The sequence below is a fragment of the Macadamia integrifolia genome, chromosome 12 (assembly GCF_013358625.1).
Source record: "Macadamia integrifolia cultivar HAES 741 chromosome 12, SCU_Mint_v3, whole genome shotgun sequence".
NCBI lineage: Eukaryota > Viridiplantae > Streptophyta > Magnoliopsida > Proteales > Proteaceae > Macadamia > Macadamia integrifolia.
In genome coordinates, this window is record NC_056568.1 from 11598031 (window position 1) to 11616183 (window position 18153).

At 37.9% G+C, this 18153-nt stretch overlaps 2 protein-coding genes and 1 long non-coding RNA gene across 5 annotated transcripts in view; 2 read left to right on the forward strand and 1 right to left on the reverse strand.

The window, feature by feature from the left end:
* LOC122058420 (threonine dehydratase biosynthetic, chloroplastic) overlaps positions 1–7938 on the forward strand; it is a 16870-nt gene extending 8932 nt beyond the window's left edge. Inside the window, exons 4-9 of the mRNA XM_042621103.1 lie at positions 2636–2842; positions 3694–3942; positions 4036–4109; positions 4353–4470; positions 7248–7382; positions 7494–7938. Of these exons, the coding sequence (XP_042477037.1) occupies positions 2636–2842; positions 3694–3942; positions 4036–4109; positions 4353–4470; positions 7248–7382; positions 7494–7634 (924 nt within the window). The 3' untranslated portion in view covers positions 7635–7938. The remainder of the gene's footprint in view (positions 1–2635; positions 2843–3693; positions 3943–4035; positions 4110–4352; positions 4471–7247; positions 7383–7493) is intronic.
* Positions 7939–12230: 4292 nt separating this feature from the next.
* Positions 12231–14375, forward strand: LOC122057898 (GDSL esterase/lipase At5g22810-like). 3 transcript variants are annotated; one of them, XM_042620255.1, is made up of 6 exons: positions 12231–12444; positions 12745–13014; positions 13118–13248; positions 13334–13567; positions 13650–13905; positions 14020–14375. In XM_042620255.1, the coding sequence occupies exons 2-6, from the start codon at positions 12777–12779 to the stop codon at positions 14211–14213; spliced, it is 1053 nt and encodes a 350-aa protein (XP_042476189.1). In that variant the 5' UTR covers positions 12231–12444; positions 12745–12776; the 3' UTR covers positions 14214–14375. The 3 variants fall into 3 exon arrangements, with proteins under 3 accessions (XP_042476189.1, XP_042476190.1, XP_042476188.1); XM_042620256.1 differs by having other exon boundaries at positions 12767–13014; XM_042620254.1 differs by having other exon boundaries at positions 12232–13014.
* Positions 14376–14578: 203 nt separating this feature from the next.
* Positions 14579–18114, reverse strand: LOC122057900. Its single transcript, XR_006133647.1, has 3 exons — positions 17962–18114; positions 17649–17761; positions 14579–14933 (listed from the first exon to the last, which is right to left on the reverse strand). It is a non-coding gene; the product is annotated as an uncharacterized LOC122057900 (long non-coding RNA).
* Between the last annotated feature and the right edge of the window lie 39 nt (positions 18115–18153).

Here is an 18153-nt window from a genome sequence, read left to right on the forward strand (position 1 = left end):
AAAAAAAAAAATAAAAATAAAAAGAAGCTGCTTCCTTTCTGGATTTAAAATATCTGTAACATTGAGAAGAAGTCCAGGTCAATGGTCATCCTCAACCATGAATCTAACACAATTAATTAAACTACCTTAGAGTTTTCTTCTTTTTCAAATAAAAATTGTTTTCTACTTGTAGAAACTTGTGGGTTTTCTATTCTTAAAGAAACTCAACTGCATACTTGCAACATGGGTGAGGGAAGATTTTTCTTAATAGATTTGGGTTAGCCACTTAAAATAAAGAAGGGGCTCGAAGCCATTTTTCAACTTTGAGGTAGCTTCTAGGAAAGATCTTTGTAACTAAGCACTCTAATGATTCTTCCCTTCAAAGTTGCATTCACAAGTAGGGGCTTTGTGATCCTTAGAAGTTTAGATCTTGCAAATGTAATCTTGATCTTGCAACTTGCATAAGTTAATTAAGAACTCTGAGGCTGCTTAGTCTCAGATCCAATGTCTGTAACATTGAGAAGAAGTCCAGGTCATTGGCCATCCTCAACCATGAATAACACAACTTAATTGAACTACCTTAGAGTTTTTTTCCTTTTTAAATAAAAATTATTTTCTACTTGTAGAAACTTGCGGGTTTTCTATTCTTGAAGAAACTCGACTGCATACTTGTAACATGGGTAGTGAAAGTTTTTCTTAATAGATTTGGGTTAGCCATTTAAAATAAAGAAGGGCCTCTAAGTCATTTTTCAACTTTGACGTAGCTTCTAGGAAAGATCTTTGCAACTAAGCAGCCTCAAATGATTCTTCCCTTCAGAGTTGCGTTCACAAGTAGGGGCTTTGAGATCCTTAAAGTATTAGTTCTTGCAAATGTAATTTTGATCATGCAACTTGCATAAGTTAATTAAGAACTTTAAGGCTGATTAGTCTCAGATCCTTAAAGTCTAAAGGCACCCATAGGAGCGGAACAGTTTGTTTGCTGATGAAGACTTTCTTTCTTAAATTTTGATAAACATTTTCTTATATATTTAGACAATTTATGTTCTCAACTTGTGACAACCAAACTTTACTTTGTATATTTTGAATTCCCTCTGCTGCCCATTTCTTTCCAATGATTCTAGTTCAACTTTGACGTAGCTTCTAGGAAAGATCTTTGCAACTAAGCAGCCTCTAATGATTCTTCCCTTGAGAGTTGCATTCGCAAGTAGGGGCTTTGAGATCCTTAAAGTATTAGTTCTTGCAAATGTAATTTTGATCATGCAACTTGCATAAGTTAATTAAGAACTTTAAGGCTGATTAGTCTCAGATCCTTAAAGTCTAAAGGCACCCATAGGAGCAGAACAGCATGTTTGCTGATGAAGACTTTCTTTCTTAAATTTTGATAAACGTTTTCCGATGTATTTAGACAATTTATGTTCTCAACTTGTGACAACCAAACTTTACTTTGTATATTTTGAATTCCCTCTGCTTTCCATTTCTTTCCAATGAACTTGACAAAGGCCTGCCTCATGAATGCCATTCCCCATTACTCTCTATCTAGGTTTATTTTCTTGCTATTTCATAAATCGTTAACCCTACTCTTTCTATAATGACCTCCATCCACTTGGCCTCTTTTCATTCTTAATAGAGTTGTCAACTTGCATAACTTAGCTCTTTTTCCTAGTGTAGTCATTGTTTCTTGTGGTGCATGATCCAAGCTATTTCAGTAGATTTCCCTCATATATTGCCTATAGGGGTGACCACTTAGTTCGAAAGAATGTATTCATTTCTTGATTTATCATTGCCAATCTTTCAACTTACCATCTCAACAATTTCTACCTCATCTATGTTTTTTCCATTTTTCGATCGGCAACAGCAGAAAGAATTTAAAAAAGAAGAGAGTGCACAGGAACAAAGCAGAAAACTAGCATATATACACCTCCTCTACTCCTGTACCCACCCCCCACCCCAAAAAAAAAAAAAAAAAAAAAATACAGAGCTACTTCCCTTAAAGGAAACCTTACTTCATTGTCTCTGTGGTGTCAATGTCAAGAAAAATCCCCGCTGGCCTGATTGTCCCCTTGAGGCCAACCTATACACAAACCTCTTGATTATTTGGACAGCTTTTGTTGCTGCTTCCTTGGCCAATCACATCATCTCTGGGTCCTCCTCCAGAAATATGTGTACTCCATCTTCTCCTGTACATTCCAATATGTCAGTTGAAACTTCCTCACCTCTCTTCCACTTCCGGACTGATCCCTGGCTAGAACTATAGCATTGGGAAGACCAAACCCGCAACCATCTAGAAGACATTGCCAATTTTTTTCATCTAAACTGATTCTATTTGTATATCTTGTTGATGACAGTATTTTATTACAGAGAATGTGGCTGGTCGCAGCCAACTTGAACTCCTTATGCTCATTTCCACAGTAACAATTATTCTGTAATCCTATGGGTGACATCCTCTATCGTCTCAACCCTCATTGTGAATAATGAAAACCAAGATATTGAAAAATTCTCACCTTCCATGTTAATATATTAACAGTTTTCATGTTTATTCAAACTAAATTGAACAATGTGCCAAAATAGAGAAAGATTTTGATTGACATCTTTCATATATTTCATTTAAAAGTGAAATCTATCATGACACTAGGATCTGTTGTGTTCTATAATGCAGGTGAAGATTATTGGGGTGGAGCCCTCTGATGCAAATGCTATGGCACTGTCGTTACATCATGGGGAGAGAATCATGTTGGAGCAGGTTGGAGGTTTTGCAGATGGTGTGGCTGTGAAGGTGGTTGGTGAAGAAACATTTCGCTTGTGCAGGGAGTTGGTTGATGGAGTGGTTCTTGTGAGTCGTGATGCTATCTGTGCGTCAATAAAGGTAAAGCTCTTTCATGTTTGCAGCTTCATTTTCATACCCTCTTCAACTTCCAATGTTGCAAATTAATATTGTACCTTGTGTTTGTGTGTTGGTTTATATATTTACGCATAAATAATGCGGATTATCGTGAAGAACCACTATGTATCTATCTATTGAGTTTGGCCTGATCTAAGTTGGAGCTGTAGGTGTGGCTAATCATTTCCTGGTACGATCACAGGTGGGGGCTTGTTAAAAAAAAAAAAAAAAAAAAGGAAGAAAAAAAGGTGTAAAGTTATTGATTATATAGTTATATAATTGTTCGCACACATGATATGATAATAAAAGGAAGATAGATTTAAACTTTATTTTTTTGTTCAGGGGCAGTATGGTATGTTCATAAAAATTTTGCCATCTTGGTTGGGGTTTACTTTTGTAAAGGTTCAGATATTGCCTTTTTGTACATCTTCATACATATAGTTATTAGTTACTGAAATGAAGTTCGTTGTTGCGCAGATATTAAAAAATATATATAATAATGACATTAAGTCCTATGGAAATTGGTATTGACGATGAACCTTGTAACTGGTACGGTGGTACTTAAAAAGCAGTCAACCGTCTCCATGGGTCCAACAAGAACAACAACTCAGACTTTTCCCAACTAAATGGGGTTGGCTACATGGGTCCACAGCAACATTAATAGAAAATTCAAATCTTAGGGATTCTCATTTCTCTATGAAAGCAAGGTCATTGTCAGATTTTAAGTGCCACTAAGTTTAGGTTGTCACCTCGCAGGTATCTTTGGAGAAGGATACATAAGACCATGTATTATGTATGCTATGTGACAATACTGAATATTCCATGATCTTTTGCAGGACATGTTTGAAGAGAAGAGAAACATTCTGGAACCAGCGGGGGCTCTTGCATTAGCAGGAGCAGAAGCATATTGTAAATACTATGGCCTCAGGGATCAAAGTGTGGTAGCAATAACCAGTGGGGCAAATATGAATTTTGATAGATTAAGATTGGTCACTGAGCTTGCCGATGTTGGTAGGCAACGGGAGGCTGTCCTTGCAACTTTTATGCCTGAGGAGCCTGGAAGCTTTAAACAATTTTGTAAACTGGTAACCTACGTAGTTTCTTTTACATCAATTTTCACATTATAATGATTGTGTTTGTCCAGGTGTTTGAACTAAAGGTCTTATTTGTTTTGGCAGGTGGGACAAATAAATATTACAGAGTTCAAATACAGATTTGATGCTTCTAGAAAAGATGCTCTTGTTTTGTACAGGCAAGACTTAATCTGTACCAAATGTAATGAGAGGAAAATGAAATTCATAGTTTCTCAAACAACAAACTTTTCTATCTTGAAGTCTTCCCAATTATTGTTTTCAACTGTTTTTCTTCATTCTGTGTGGCTGTTGAACATTTCTAATTACAAACTCATGAATTTATCCATATCTTGGTTTCTAAAATCTTATGTAGACAAGTTATCCAGTTATTTATTATATTTTTTTATTATGGCGATTTGCAGTGTTGGTCTGCATACTGCTTCTGAGCTCAGAGAGATGATGGATCGCATGGATTCTTCCCAACTTCAGACTATTAATCTCACAAATGATGATTTGGTTAAAGACCATCTACGGCACTTGGTAACCGTCCTAACTGAATCCCTCTTGTTTTTATGCGCTGATGCTTAAGTTACTAGAGATGTAATGCATCAGTTCCGGGTGTTGCTTCACATAGAATTGCTTGAACTAAACTGCCAGATAAACCATTACTAATCTGATGAAGATGCAGCTGCTGCAGCTGCACTTACCTGGTTGGACCAGCATGACCGGCTTTGAAAGCCAAGGGCCAAGAAGAACCGGCCCAGCCTAGTTTTTTTATCCAACTAGGGCTGGTAGTAGTTTAGTTTAATAATAGGGAAAATTACGCCCCCCTCCCCTGTAGTTTGTTGAAATTACATGTGGGTCCAAGGGTTTGAACGATTTACGCCCCCTCCCCTATCACTGACGGTGTGAACATATTGTTAGTTTTATAGAACAAAAGACCGTATTACCCCCCTTTAGTAAGAAAGTCTTTATATAAGATGACCATTATACCCTTTTATACTCACTTATACCCGAAACACTCAAATCATCCCTAACATATAACCACTGGAAATTTTTTGGGAAAAACAGGTTTGCAAATCGTCCCCATCTATAGGAAATAGCCGGTTTTTTTGGGGCACCCAAAAGCCCTCATCCTTGGTGGCACTTGGAGCTTCATCGTTCATTTTTACCCTCACAGATTGCCCTGCAACGGCATAAAGCAGATCTTAGGCATCATCTTTCCTATTCATCAACATTGAATGCGGCGAACAAACCTTCAACGGAAGTACAAAAGGTTGAGATGATTGTCAGTTTCTAAAAAGTTCCAGAAACTCTTGATTCTTTTCTTTCATGATGATAACCCAAAAAGAAGAAAAACAAAAATACAAAAAGGATATCCATCTTCCACGGAAGAATATGAAGAGTAAAAATAAATGGAAGATTATCCTAAACCTGCTACACAAGTAAGGAAGTCCCGTCATCTTTCTGTCTTCCTTTGTCTCCTACCTCCTATCCTCTTCTTCCTGTCCACTATCATCTTCGTCCTTGTCGTCACTAACTTCAGATTTATATTTTTCAAATGACTCCTCTTCATCATCAGCTACATTAGCTTGTTGTCAGCTCCGGCAGGTTTCCTCTTTACAAAGAGCTTGTTGTTAGCTTTTCTAGTCTCGGCCTTCGCTTTTGCTCCTTTCATGGTGAATCCTGTAGATTAACGACGAGATCGGTGAGAAACAGCTGAAAATCGGTTGGAAAATGATGAAACTTGGTTGGAATCTGTGAAGAAATGAGTTTCTTACCTTTTTTAGGGTTAGGGTTTTGCAGAAAAAGGTTGAAGATGATGAAAGTGAGAGGGATTTCCCTCTTTTCTTTGTTTTAAGTGAAGAGTCTTTTGGTCTCTTCACTTAGTTCTGAGGGCAATTTTGGTATAAAAATGGTGACCTCACCAGCTAACAGTTTCAAACTCACTGACACTAACGGATTGGACCCAAATGTAAGAATCTTTCAAACTACAGGGGAGGGGGCGTAAATCGTTCAAACCCTTGGACCCACGTAATTTCGGCAAACTAAAGGGGAGAGGGGTGTAATTTCCCTTAATAATGTCTTATTTTATCATATTTTTTTTGGGATAGGATACGTAAGAGAAGTAGGAGTCAGTTTCAGTGTTACAGTCTAAGTAGGAGTCTTAGTATTTTCTCTTTATATGCTAGCATATACTCAGTGTAAAAGGAGGATGGATTTATTTTTAATGAGAATTAGTTTGAGTTGTGATTCCCTTGTTTTACCCCTCTATTTGATTTTTCCACTTCTCCCTAAGGCTACCCCGTCATACTCCCTTCCAAATTAACTAGAAACATTTTCATCTCACCCATCATCAATAACTTAAAATAAAATATTTTAAGAACCCCTACAATCTCTATAATATTAGTAAAATTATGGAACCCATAATGAAGGGTTAAATTTTACTGGGGATGTTTACTTCTTGTGTTCCTGTTTGAAGACTTGAATTGAGGTCAGACAATAGGTTGTTCCTTCCGATTATCTGTGTCATTTAGCAATTCCTGTGGGTTTGCAAGTGGGAGTGAGTATGATTGTTTTCAAACCTAAAATATATATATATATATATATATTCAGAGATGGTGATTCTTTTATTTCTCTTATATTGGGTGTCCTTTATTTATTTTGGGTGCTTCTGTTTATAGAATTTCTATCATTTCACATATGCTAGGTCTGGAAGCAGATAAGAAACTCAAGTCTCTCGTCAATGGATTCTTATTCCATTCTCCATAGTCTGTTTTCTGCTGTATCCCTCCTCCTTCCCCTTCTCTTTCCATTTTCCCCTAGTTTTTATATACTTAAATCTTAATTGGTTTACTGACCTGGGGGGGAGGGGGTTGTTCCACAATTTGGTACAATTTCTCAGCCAAGTAATGGAAACTTATACTTGACAAACAATAGATTAGCTGTAAAGTGGTTGATTGTCCTTAATTCCACTGTCGCCTTGGGTGAAAATATAGGTTTAGTTCCAATCCAACTTACATTTTGAGTGGGGGACCCATCTATTATTTGTCAAATGCTATTATCAGATAACACTAGATTATGTTGCTACTTATCTGTGGTCCTGGTTCCAGTCTACACACACACACTGACTGAAACATAGGCATGACCGCATGAGCACACACATTAACTCCCTCTCGTACCCTCAATGATAAAGACCGAGTGGGGGATAGGGTTATGTAACACCTGTTACTTGATGTGATACTTGCGACTCTTGATAGTATTGCTTATTGTGTCTTACCAGTTGGTCCTTATTTGATGTTGTGGATTTATTTCAGATGGGTGGCAGATCAAATCTCAAAAATGAGCTTCTTTGTCGGTTTATCTTCCCAGAGAAGCCAGGTGCTCTGATGAAATTCTTGGACACCTTTAGCCCACGTTGGAACATTAGCTTGTTCCATTACCGAGGACAGGTCAGTGTCGAAGTTCTTTTTGACAATTTCAAATTGCAGTGTAGCATAAAATATTGATATGTGCAAATATGATGGTTCCTTTTCTTGCCCTTGATGATTTTCTATGAACAGGGTGCAACTGGTGCTAATGTATTGGTTGGTATCCAAGTCCCAAGTGCTGAGATTGATAAGTTTAAGGATCGTGCCAACAGTTTAGGATATGATTACGTGATTGAGACAAATAACAAGGCCTTCCAACTTTTGATGCATTGAGTGAGTAGTTACCACCTAAAATTCTAGATAGATATCTCAGTATGGTTGGTGCTGCTTTCTTTCCTCCCACTTTGCTAGGCTTGATGGAGTCTTGGAGAAAAATCAATGGGTCTACGAAGTATTTTTGCAGTGGAGAGATGGGAGGCATGTTTTTTGCCTCCAAACTTCTTTTATGTAATTAATCTGATCAAGGTTTCAAGTATTATGATATTATGCTGAAATGACAATGATGTTGTAACAAAATTCGGCCAGGATCAGGCTGTATTGGTCAAACTTTATCTGATTGGCAGAGCCCAATTTGATCTCCTGAGTTTAAAATCCTTGAATTTGTCTAAGCTCTCTTGTTTTCATGATTAGAGCTCTGCTGCATCTGTGATATGAAGCTGCCTTTTCAAATTTGTACATGTTAGACTGTCAATCTGGTTTGCTTGTTTGGCTTTTCTAGCCCTTCTGTATTCCCCCGCCCCCCTCTCCTTAGTAATGCTCTTTGCTGTTACAAAATAAAATAAAATAAAGATCCCATATCATTCATTGACTAAGGAATTTTATTCTAAATTTTAGCTTGCTCTGTGTATACTTATTAATGTGAAAGATTGGAAGCTGATTTCTAATTCATGATTCCATCATAAACAATGTTGAAGATTTCTAGGTTTTCTCAAACTGTGTATAGAGAAAGTGTTACTTCTAATGCAACCCAATCTTCTTGTGGGTCTTACCATGATAAACATATGTTGCTGATCGTTGAGTCCTCTACTATTAACAGACTCATTCTGTGTCTTCAATCATCAAGAATTTATCAAACTTGGGGGACAATGTAAACCTTGTCTTGGAATCTTCCAGTTAGGAAAGTATTAGATCTCTGCAATTTATGTCCAATTAATGCATTTAACTGATAAAAATACCTATTGGCTACGTTTGGTTGTAAAGGAAATTAAATGGATGGGAAGTGAAATTTTCATACTTAAAAAAGAAATATATGTAATCATTACCCATGGGACTTTAGCATTAACTTCAAATCAATCCATATTTGGTCATAAAATTTCACTTTACTTTGCATCTAAAACCTTTTGCTATAGTATGTAAAATAAAAATTACATGTAAAATATATCATTACTAAATATGATTAAAAAAATTTAGTTTATATAATCATATAGGGTGGTGATTATAACATTTCTTTTTAAAGTATGGATTTTTTACTTCCCTTCGTTTTAAATTTCCATTGCAACCAAACGGAGCCATTGATGTGGGAGAACTCTACTCTCCCTCCCCCTCCCCACTGAAAGAGATTGAAGAGTGAAGACATTACATGTGGAGTGCATCTTATGCTCTCTGGTCCCAATGTAAGAGAGCCAAAATGTGATTCTACTGGGTTATTTTTAGCTGAACTTGAATTGCTAGCCTTAAAAATGAATCCAGAATTGAGGATTTGGGTGTGTTTTACCACAAATAACAAAGACAAAACCACAAGAGCCTCCATGTTTTGTGGTTAGAAGACTCACAATAGAGAAAGAAGAAAGAGAGTGTTGTGATGCCAGAGTTTTGTTTCATGTGTTCTATGGTTCAATTTTCCATGAGAGTAAAAACCCTGTTAGGTGCACTGTTGACTACAGAAGAATGAATTTCCCAAATTTTGTATCTAAATTGAAAGAGACAATTCATTGTTCAGAGGTTCCCCTTTCCTTACTATGAACAGAAGACCCTTCAATTTGAACCAACTGAAAGGATCAATCTGACACCACACCAACCACCAGGTGTAAGGCTTTGGTGAGTTATCCGATACAAGTAATGAAACAAAATGAACTGGTGTCAATGAGGGGAAAAGAAGAGACCTTCATTTTATAAAGTATTGAATTGGAGGTCCACCACCACTGCCACTTGGTACCATAGAAGCTTTAAAAACAGCATATTCTAGAGCTCTCTAGTCGGTTTATATAGTTTTTGGTTCCAATCCGTGATATGATCCTACTCTGAACTCCATTATTTTGGGGCAACAAAAATGCATTGGGTTGAGGGAATCTCCATTTGGAAGAAAAGTCTAGATCTACATGTATGTGTAGGCTTCATGTACAGTTAGATGATCTATCATTTTCTTTTTCTTTGATAAGTGTCCTTTCATGCGCAAAATAATCCTTTGCAATGATTGCGGTCTCACAATGAGCATCGAATAGCCGAGATGACCTCAAGGCGCGTGCCCTGAGGGTCTTGGCCATCCTCACTGCACGGCCGCACTCACTGTAGAGGATAATCACTTCCTTTCATGCACTCTTAATATTAACAACCGGTGTGAATGTCATCATCTAATGATACGTACGGAATGAGCTAGCCTCGAAGAAAATTGCTCTCAACGAATTCCACTTATTGGATTTACATCTCCAGGTGGAAGGGGGTACCTAGTCCATTAGACGGAGGAGTGCCATAATATACAAAATTTTACCCCCCACTTCGCAGAGATGGTGTCTTACTTACTCGAACCCATGAACATTAAATTGCAATAGAGCAAACTTATCATTGCACTAAAGTGAAAAACTTTATTAAATGGGATTCAAAATTTTGGAAAGTGGAGAACTCCATGAATTGAGTTTCATATTTCTTTCTTTCTTTCTTTTTTTTTTTTTGATATCCAGAGTGTCTGAATCTTTGACTCAACTAGTCCCTGGGGTCATTGTAATATCGCTTACATAGGATCAGATCAATTCGAAACGGAAACTCTCGTGCGATAACTTCAAGAACTTCGATGTAGTGACACAGGTTTAATCACGGGACCTCGCTGCTTGAGATGGAGTTCCATCCTTTTTCAAGTCACAAACTTTTACTATTATTTGGATACACTTTTGTAAGACATTCATGAGAAAGGATATGACAAGGTGGGCTTTCGGTTCAAATGGTGGATTCATGATTAAGTCTGCCACTAAGTTTGAGTGCTGGAGAGGAAGACCCTTTAGATGGGGCGAACCTTTTCATCTTCAACCATGTGGATTATTTATTTCAAAAGTTGTTAAAGTTATAAAAAATTCAAATGGGTGTGGACTTTGAGAATCCACCACCCAACACGACATTATTGCTAGCTGAAGAAATCATTTGAATTGAAAGACAACAGTGAATGCTTTTTGCACCCAAAAAAACAAACGCTTTGGAATAGCATCAACACGAAATAAACATACCAGATATACCATCAAATGATGAGTCGGTCTGGTTTTTTGTTCTTCCTTTTCCTTTAGGGGAGGTGTGTTTTGTTTGGGAGCGTGGTCTATATTAGTGTTTCCCTATGTCTTGCTTACTTATGTTTCTCTTGTCCATCTTATTAAATGATATTTCTGTCCCTATTGGATGAGGAGAGTGATAAATCTAAAATTCGTACGATTTTCTTAATTTAAATCGGCGATTTTACATGAAAAAAATTTTGCTCAGCATGTTCCATTCGATACGGATAGGAGAACCCAACTTGGAATTGTTAAAAAAAAAGAAGAGCAAAACCAAATCAAGATGATATGGATCAAACCTTTCGTGTACCAAAGATCGTACCATTTTCGAAGGAACTTGTTACAACTCAGGGCATTGGCATAGACCAAGAAAACTCTCTCCCTATACATATGGAAGAGGATCCTCCATCATGCCAGTAGGATCTTTTTCCTAGTATGGTAGGAATCTACACGTCACACCAATGAGGTGTGACGGTGAGGACAACTGTATCATCCACACGAGCTCACTAGGAGAGAGAAAATAATAAAAAGCCCATGTGAGAGAGAAATAGTGTGGGAAAGTTTTTCTCTATCACTATATAATAAATGAAAAAAAAAAAAAATGATACAGATAGATGATTTAAGTAAAATGTTTGAATCTCAGATCTTATTCTTGTCAATCAGGGCTATCCTGTGGTTGGAATATCACACGCTCTAGATGATCCAAAAGATGGTTTTTCGTTTCCCTTTGCCCATATTATCTTATTTAGATTTTTATTTTTTATTTTTTAGTAGTATCTTCTTATTCTTATTCAGATTGACAATAAAATATTAACCCACCCAATCTTATGGATTAGAGAACAAACCACATTAACCCATTGCCCTATAAGAGAAGAAATAGTGAAAATGACATTAACCCTTTTGTTCTTTTTCTCTTTTTCTTGATGGGCACCCAAGAAAAAAAGGAAGAAGGGGGGGGGGGGGGGGGGGGGGGGAGGGGAGGAATATGGATGGTGAATGGTGCTGCTGTGGTAAGTGGTGACAGAACAAAGGGAAAGCCAAAATTGCAAATAGAAAGCTCCAATTACCCACAGCCTGCACAAGAATAACTGGCCATTGCATCACTGCATGATTTCACCGTCCACCAGATTAGCTGGGAATTGCATATCACTACATCAGAATTACTGCAAGCACATCTACCATAGGAGTCTTTAGTCTCACTCTCACCTCCCCACTCAAAACACAACAAAATAAGAGAGAAGTTCAAGAAAAAGAAAATATTTTGGGGAGGGGAGTGGGGAGGAATGGGGGAATCTATGACCAATACTACCCTTGATATTGGTTGACCTTTTTAAGGAAAATGGAAGATCTTAAAAAGATCTTAAGTTGGCCAACACATACTGCACCAATAGATTCAAGATAAGCTACTGAGATGAGGGGATGGAGAAAAGGGAAAAAGGCCCAAGACCTACTAAATCAGGAGACTGAAGTCACTCTACCATATGAGGCAAAGGGGAAGGTCTCAACATTTAAAGAGGATTGAAAACTGGAATAGCCCAAGACATACTCCATCAAAAGATTCAAGACACGTTAGTTGTGCAAGGAGGGTCGCATGTGGCTTGCATTTGTTAGTATGAAACTACCACCTTTCTTTCCCCCTTTGTTTCTATGTGTTACTTAAGCTAAATCTTTCATCAGATCCTCAAAACAAACTCCAAAAAACTAAATATTTTGCCAAGGTAGAAGTGACAAATCACTAGTGACTTAGGAGATGCAAAACCTGCCCCTTAGCTGTAAATGATCAGATTTCTTGGAACTCTAGCCTTTCTCAGTAGTGATTGCACTTTAACCACTTGTTACAATCTCTTATTAAATGCCCCCTTAAACACAAGCATCCTACCTTCACTCACTCTCTCTTGGTACCAAAACAGAGTCACCTTCACTGCATAACAGGTGAAAAAGAATGGGTTTTTCAAGCTCTCTTTTGGGTTCTTTGGTTCTCCTTGTGGTGGTCCATGTCTCTCATGGGCAGCCTCTTGTTCCTGCATTGTACATGTTTGGGGACTCTGTTGTGGACGTGGGCAACAACAACCACCTCATTACTCTTGTCAGGGCAGACTTCCCTCCTTATGGAAGGGACTTCATCTCACATAAAGCAACAGGAAGGTTCTGCAATGGAAAGCTAGCCACAGACTTAACCGGTATCAAATCTCAAAGCCCATATCATTTTTTAGCTCTAATTATAGTCTCACTTTGCCTACTCCACCTTAGCTCTGATCTATGTTTTGTGCCTTTTGAGTATAGCTGAGAATCTGGGCTTCACTACATACCCACCTGCCTACCTTAGCAAAGCTGCAAAAGGGAACAACCTCTTAAGTGGAGCAAACTTTGCCTCAGCTGCCTCTGGTTACTATGACAAGACAGCAAAATTATATGTATCCCATCTCTCTCTCTCTCTCTCTCAATTATAAATGATGGATTGATGGTATAACTAACAAATACTAAGATATTGCTGTGTAGCATGCCATTTCATTGCCTCAACAGCTTGAGTACTATAAAGAATACCAAACAAAATTACAGAGGATTGCAGGGAAATCGAATGCTTCCTCTATCTTATCTGAGGCTATCTACATTCTGAGTGCTGGGAGCAGCGACTTTATTCAGAACTACTATATTAATCCTCTTCTCAACAGAGTCTACACACCGGATCAATTCTCAAACATCCTTTTGCAATCATTCTCTAATTTTGTCCAGGTCTCTGCTTCATCTTGACCTGTAAATTGTACTGCACTACTCAATAGCTTACTAACCTATATACAAGAACATTTTGTGACAGAATCTATATGGTTTGGGAGCAAGGAGGATTGGAGTGACAACACTGGCTCCACTTGGTTGCTTGCCAGCATCCATCACAATTTTTGGTGCTGGGAGCAACGAGTGTGTTGCGAGGTTGAACCAAGACGCGGTGTCATTCAATAACAAGTTGAATGCCACAGTTGAAAGCTTGCTGGAGAGTCTCTCTGGTGTCAAAATCGTCGTCTTTGACATCTACCAACCTCTCCATGACCTCATTACCAACCCTTCTGATTATGGTATGTTTTAAAATTTTTGAGGCACAGACGAATGCCGAGGTGGTTTTGATTCTCTGATCACTTTGATCTTTCATTGATACAGTTTTTGATGTTGTACTTGATATTGTATGACAGGGTTCTTTGAGGCAAGGAAATCTTGTTGTGGGACAGGAACGATAGAGACCTCGGTGTTGTGTAACAAAGTGTCTGTGGGTACATGCGCCAATGCCACTGGGTATGTGTTCTGGGACAGTTTCCATCCCACCGAGGCTGCAAACGAGATCATAGCCAATGATCTCCTCCTCCAAGGCATCTCCCTCATCTCCTAAGCTACAACTAATTGAAATCTTAATACTTCTCCCACTGTTTATTGCTATTGTTATCTATGAATTGCTTTAGGTGCTGCAGCCTTGCAGGCATACATATACAGGATGGGTTGTCAGAATCCTACTTGATTTTCATAGTAATAAGAAAGCTTCCATGGTTCTCAAGTGTTCTTACACGATTTTATTAGTTAAAGATAGATAATCTTTGAACAGGAAAAGTGCCTCTGGATGGTCCCACAAGATGCTAGAGCAGGGGGTGGGGGAGACCCAAAGGGGGGAGGGGATTATAAACACCCACTCTTATATTACTCAGTGATTATAGAAAAATCTTCTACGTGCATTGTGTTGGACCATCTGAAGATAGAGAATTTTGTTCTGAGAATCAAAAAATGTGCACTATTATCACTAATTACACTGTTTTCAGTAACTACAATGTATAGAGTTACACTTCGATGGAAGAAATTATCACTAATTACACTATTATCAGTAGAATTACATCTTTCAGAGATCACTGACTACTGTAGTAAGCGCTCACCATCAGAACTTAGCATTGTCACTCATTTTGCTCATGTTCAAGGTCAAAGACATCAGAAGACAACCAACCACGTTCTTCATCACTGTTTCAGATATTCCTAAGAATGTTCAAATCCTGCATTGGAACTGATCGTACAGAGAATCTTGGGCCCTCAAACTCAAAGTACTTGGAAGTTTATATGTTGGAAGCTGTAATTCCAAAATAAAACCAGAGGTATGCACAGGCAAGATTAGGTCAAGACAAAAGTAGTAATAAAATAAACGAAGAATAAGATAATTGTGTTGCTGAGAGAGATGTGAAGGTTCAGAGATTTAGTTTAGGACAAGAGATCGCTGCATGGTCGTGTGGCCCCTGCACCAGCGCAGGGCCCAATGAGAGCATGCAGGGGAATCAATATGTATGAGATTTTTTTATTCCACATGGGGTGGGGCTCTAATTTCGCGGGCTCTGTGTCTGGGCGCAGGGGCCACATGACCAGACAGCTTTCTTTTTTCCTTTTAGCTTATTATATACCGTCAGAGTATTGTAGCATATGGAAGCCGAAGGAAGACAATCTACATCCTGCCCTTGAATCACTGCCCAATACAGGCACATCAAATGCAACTTAAAATCCAACCAAAAACTCACAATTGAAAAGGAAAAATAACCCTCAAAATTCAACTCACTAAGCCTTATCCCAGCTAATTTCTCAAAATCTTACTTCAACTTTTCCCCGGCATCAAACCAAGAAAGTAAAGCAAACCAGCACAACCAAGCAGATGTGAGATTGATGGTGCATTTGAGCACAGTACAACAACAAACAACAGAGAAACAAGCTTAACCAAGACTTGCTATTTCTATGCAATTGTCTAATGTTTTAAAAATATGCTGCACTAAATTTTCTTCCAAGCCTTTACTATTCCTTGTTCTAATGTAAAAATAAGTCATTTATTGAAAAAAAAAGAAGAAGAAGAATAAATATATATATATATATATATTAAGAGATTACAAACAAGGCCAAACACCAAAGGGAGGTGCAAAACTGTAAAGGAAGATATCAAAATAGAATTACATCAGCAAATTTCCCCATATATACGCTTTATGAACCACAGAATTGGAAAGTCTGTTCATCTTCTCATTCACTGACCCGAGCACATCTAAAGAAGAGATGATCAATGGGCAGTATATTAGTGCTTTGAGTTACCTAATAATATCCAAAGCTTGAAAGTTTCTATTTCACCCCCACTACCCCTATTTATCTTGAGCTCTTACGCAATTTCAGGATAAAGAGATGGGTGAGAGCCTCTGTTCTGCTGGATTCTGCCCAATGACCCCAAAGAGATTAAAGTATGACAGCCCCAAGTTCTTAAAGAAATCCATCACAATTGGATTAAATTTCATTACAGATTAGATGGAAACTAAGCTGTCTTCACAGCTATGCGGTACTGTGATTATCTGTTATCAATTCTAAATCCCACAATAAGTCTTCGAGACCAACCCTATTGATTTTTTCGACTATAGTCTGGAGGAATATAAAGTACATAATTGAAGTGGAGACGAAGGATGAAGTTCCTTCAAAGTTCTCTTATTCTCTCCTTTCTTCTCCCCCTATGTAATACCAAATATAGTTTTAAACACTAGTTGAATTTTCCGTTTATGGATAAGAAGATGGTATTTAGTGCTACTAGCAATACTGGAACCTTGACTGCATTGTAACCTCACTTCTACTAGTTGATATCAGGAGTTTTCTGCATTAAGAGTATAGATTGAAAAGGTATATGTAAATTTAAAGAAATGCTCCTTTAAATGAAGTAGCTTTTCAATCTATCACTTCTACGAGTTGAAATAGTTTCTCTTTAAATGAAGAAGCTTTTCAAATGCTCCTATAGCATTTCTTTAAATTTACATAATATTCCTTCATGGTATCTCCAAATCTATGCTCCTGCGATAAAATTTATAGAAATGCTCCTTCACAAAGCTCTGAAGCATTTCCATTCACAGAAGTCGGTGACCAACTGACATGCTAAATGGGTTGCAAATCTACAGGAGTTTGTATTTGCACTCAAGTATACGGCTGGGAAAGAGAACATTGTTGTTGATGTCTTAAGTAGAAAACTGTTGATATCACATACTTTCTCAGCCCATGCTATGAGCATCAGACAAGGATTTTTCTCGATCATCTACCAGACATTACACCAATGTAGGAGGGATCCCAAATACTCACTCCACAACACAATGGTACCTCTTCTTGAGGACATGATTGTGCATTCTCGCCTCAACTTATATGGGATTTTCACAGTGGAGTTCTTGGTGGACACTTCGGACGTGACACGACTCTCCACAGATATTATTGGCCACACTTGCAAGGATGCCCAACATGTTATCAAGAGAATTTGTCAGTAAATAACTTGTGTTTTTTGACTAAGGTGCCCTTTAGACAGGAAGGGATGTTGGGCCAAAAAATGGCAGGGATTCAGTTGTAGCATCGATAGAATTCTATTTTGACATCTACTGTACCATCCAGTTATTCAACAAAGAGTGATCCTTCAAGAAATGGATCCCCTCCATATTTTTCTGATTAACCTAAACTCAATGAATTTCCAACATGGACTAATGCCAAATTAGAAACAGTAAACCAAACACACCACCCCCACCCCCCCCAAAAAAAAAAAAAAAAAAGCTTATACAGATTTCCAAGCTATAGGACTTCTGTAAATGAGAAGTATTTCTATTCAACTGCTTGATCTCAAATAAAAACAAGAACCCATACAAAGTACCATGTCCATGATCTGTTTCCTAACGAAATTTATAACCTCAAACTGCAATTACAGCTTAGCTGTTTTCTTGCCACAAATAACAATAGAAACAGGGGAAAACTTGATATAACATAATGTAAATGAGAGTTTGTTTAACAAAAATTGCACCTGAACGAAGAGAGCAGCGCATCTTATAATTGCAGAGCTCTTTTTCCTGAGAGACCTTCTCGAGAAGGGCATTCCTTGTCATCTCCTTGGCGATGGCTCCCTTCAAACGACACCTAATGAAACAAGACCACCAATAAACATAAAAAATTAACGAACACGGTCACCCATAAGAACATGAGAATGAATAGAAAAAACCCAGAAGATTTAGAAAAATCTAAAAGTAAATTAGATGGAAGAAATCTCCATATTATAAAGATAGAAAAGATGGATGGGAATCTGATCAAAGGAGAAGGATAACAAAAGTATCAGATACCTGTTTCTTCCAAGCTTCAGCCATGGAATTGGAAGCAACCCACGATCGTCCAACAAGCTTCGGTTCTCAAGACGAGACAGCTCAAAGGCACCTCTCGTTAACTGCGCTTTGGGCAAGAATTAGGCCAATGAGAGACGCCTCAGTGGAATCAACATGAATGGGATTTTTTCATTTCACAGGGGTGGGGAAGTA

Excerpts from the sequence above, each read along its gene's own strand:
- LOC122057898 (XM_042620255.1), top strand. The coding sequence starts at position 12,777 with ATGGGTTTTTCAAGCTCTCTTTTGGGTTCTTTGGTTCTCCTTGTGGTG. Across the intron at positions 13,568-13,649 it reads CATTCTCTAATTTTGTCCAG|AATCTATATGGTTTGGGAGC; the intron begins GTCTCTGCTTCA and ends ATTTTGTGACAG. Across the intron at positions 13,906-14,019 it reads TACCAACCCTTCTGATTATG|GGTTCTTTGAGGCAAGGAAA; the intron begins GTATGTTTTAAA and ends ATTGTATGACAG.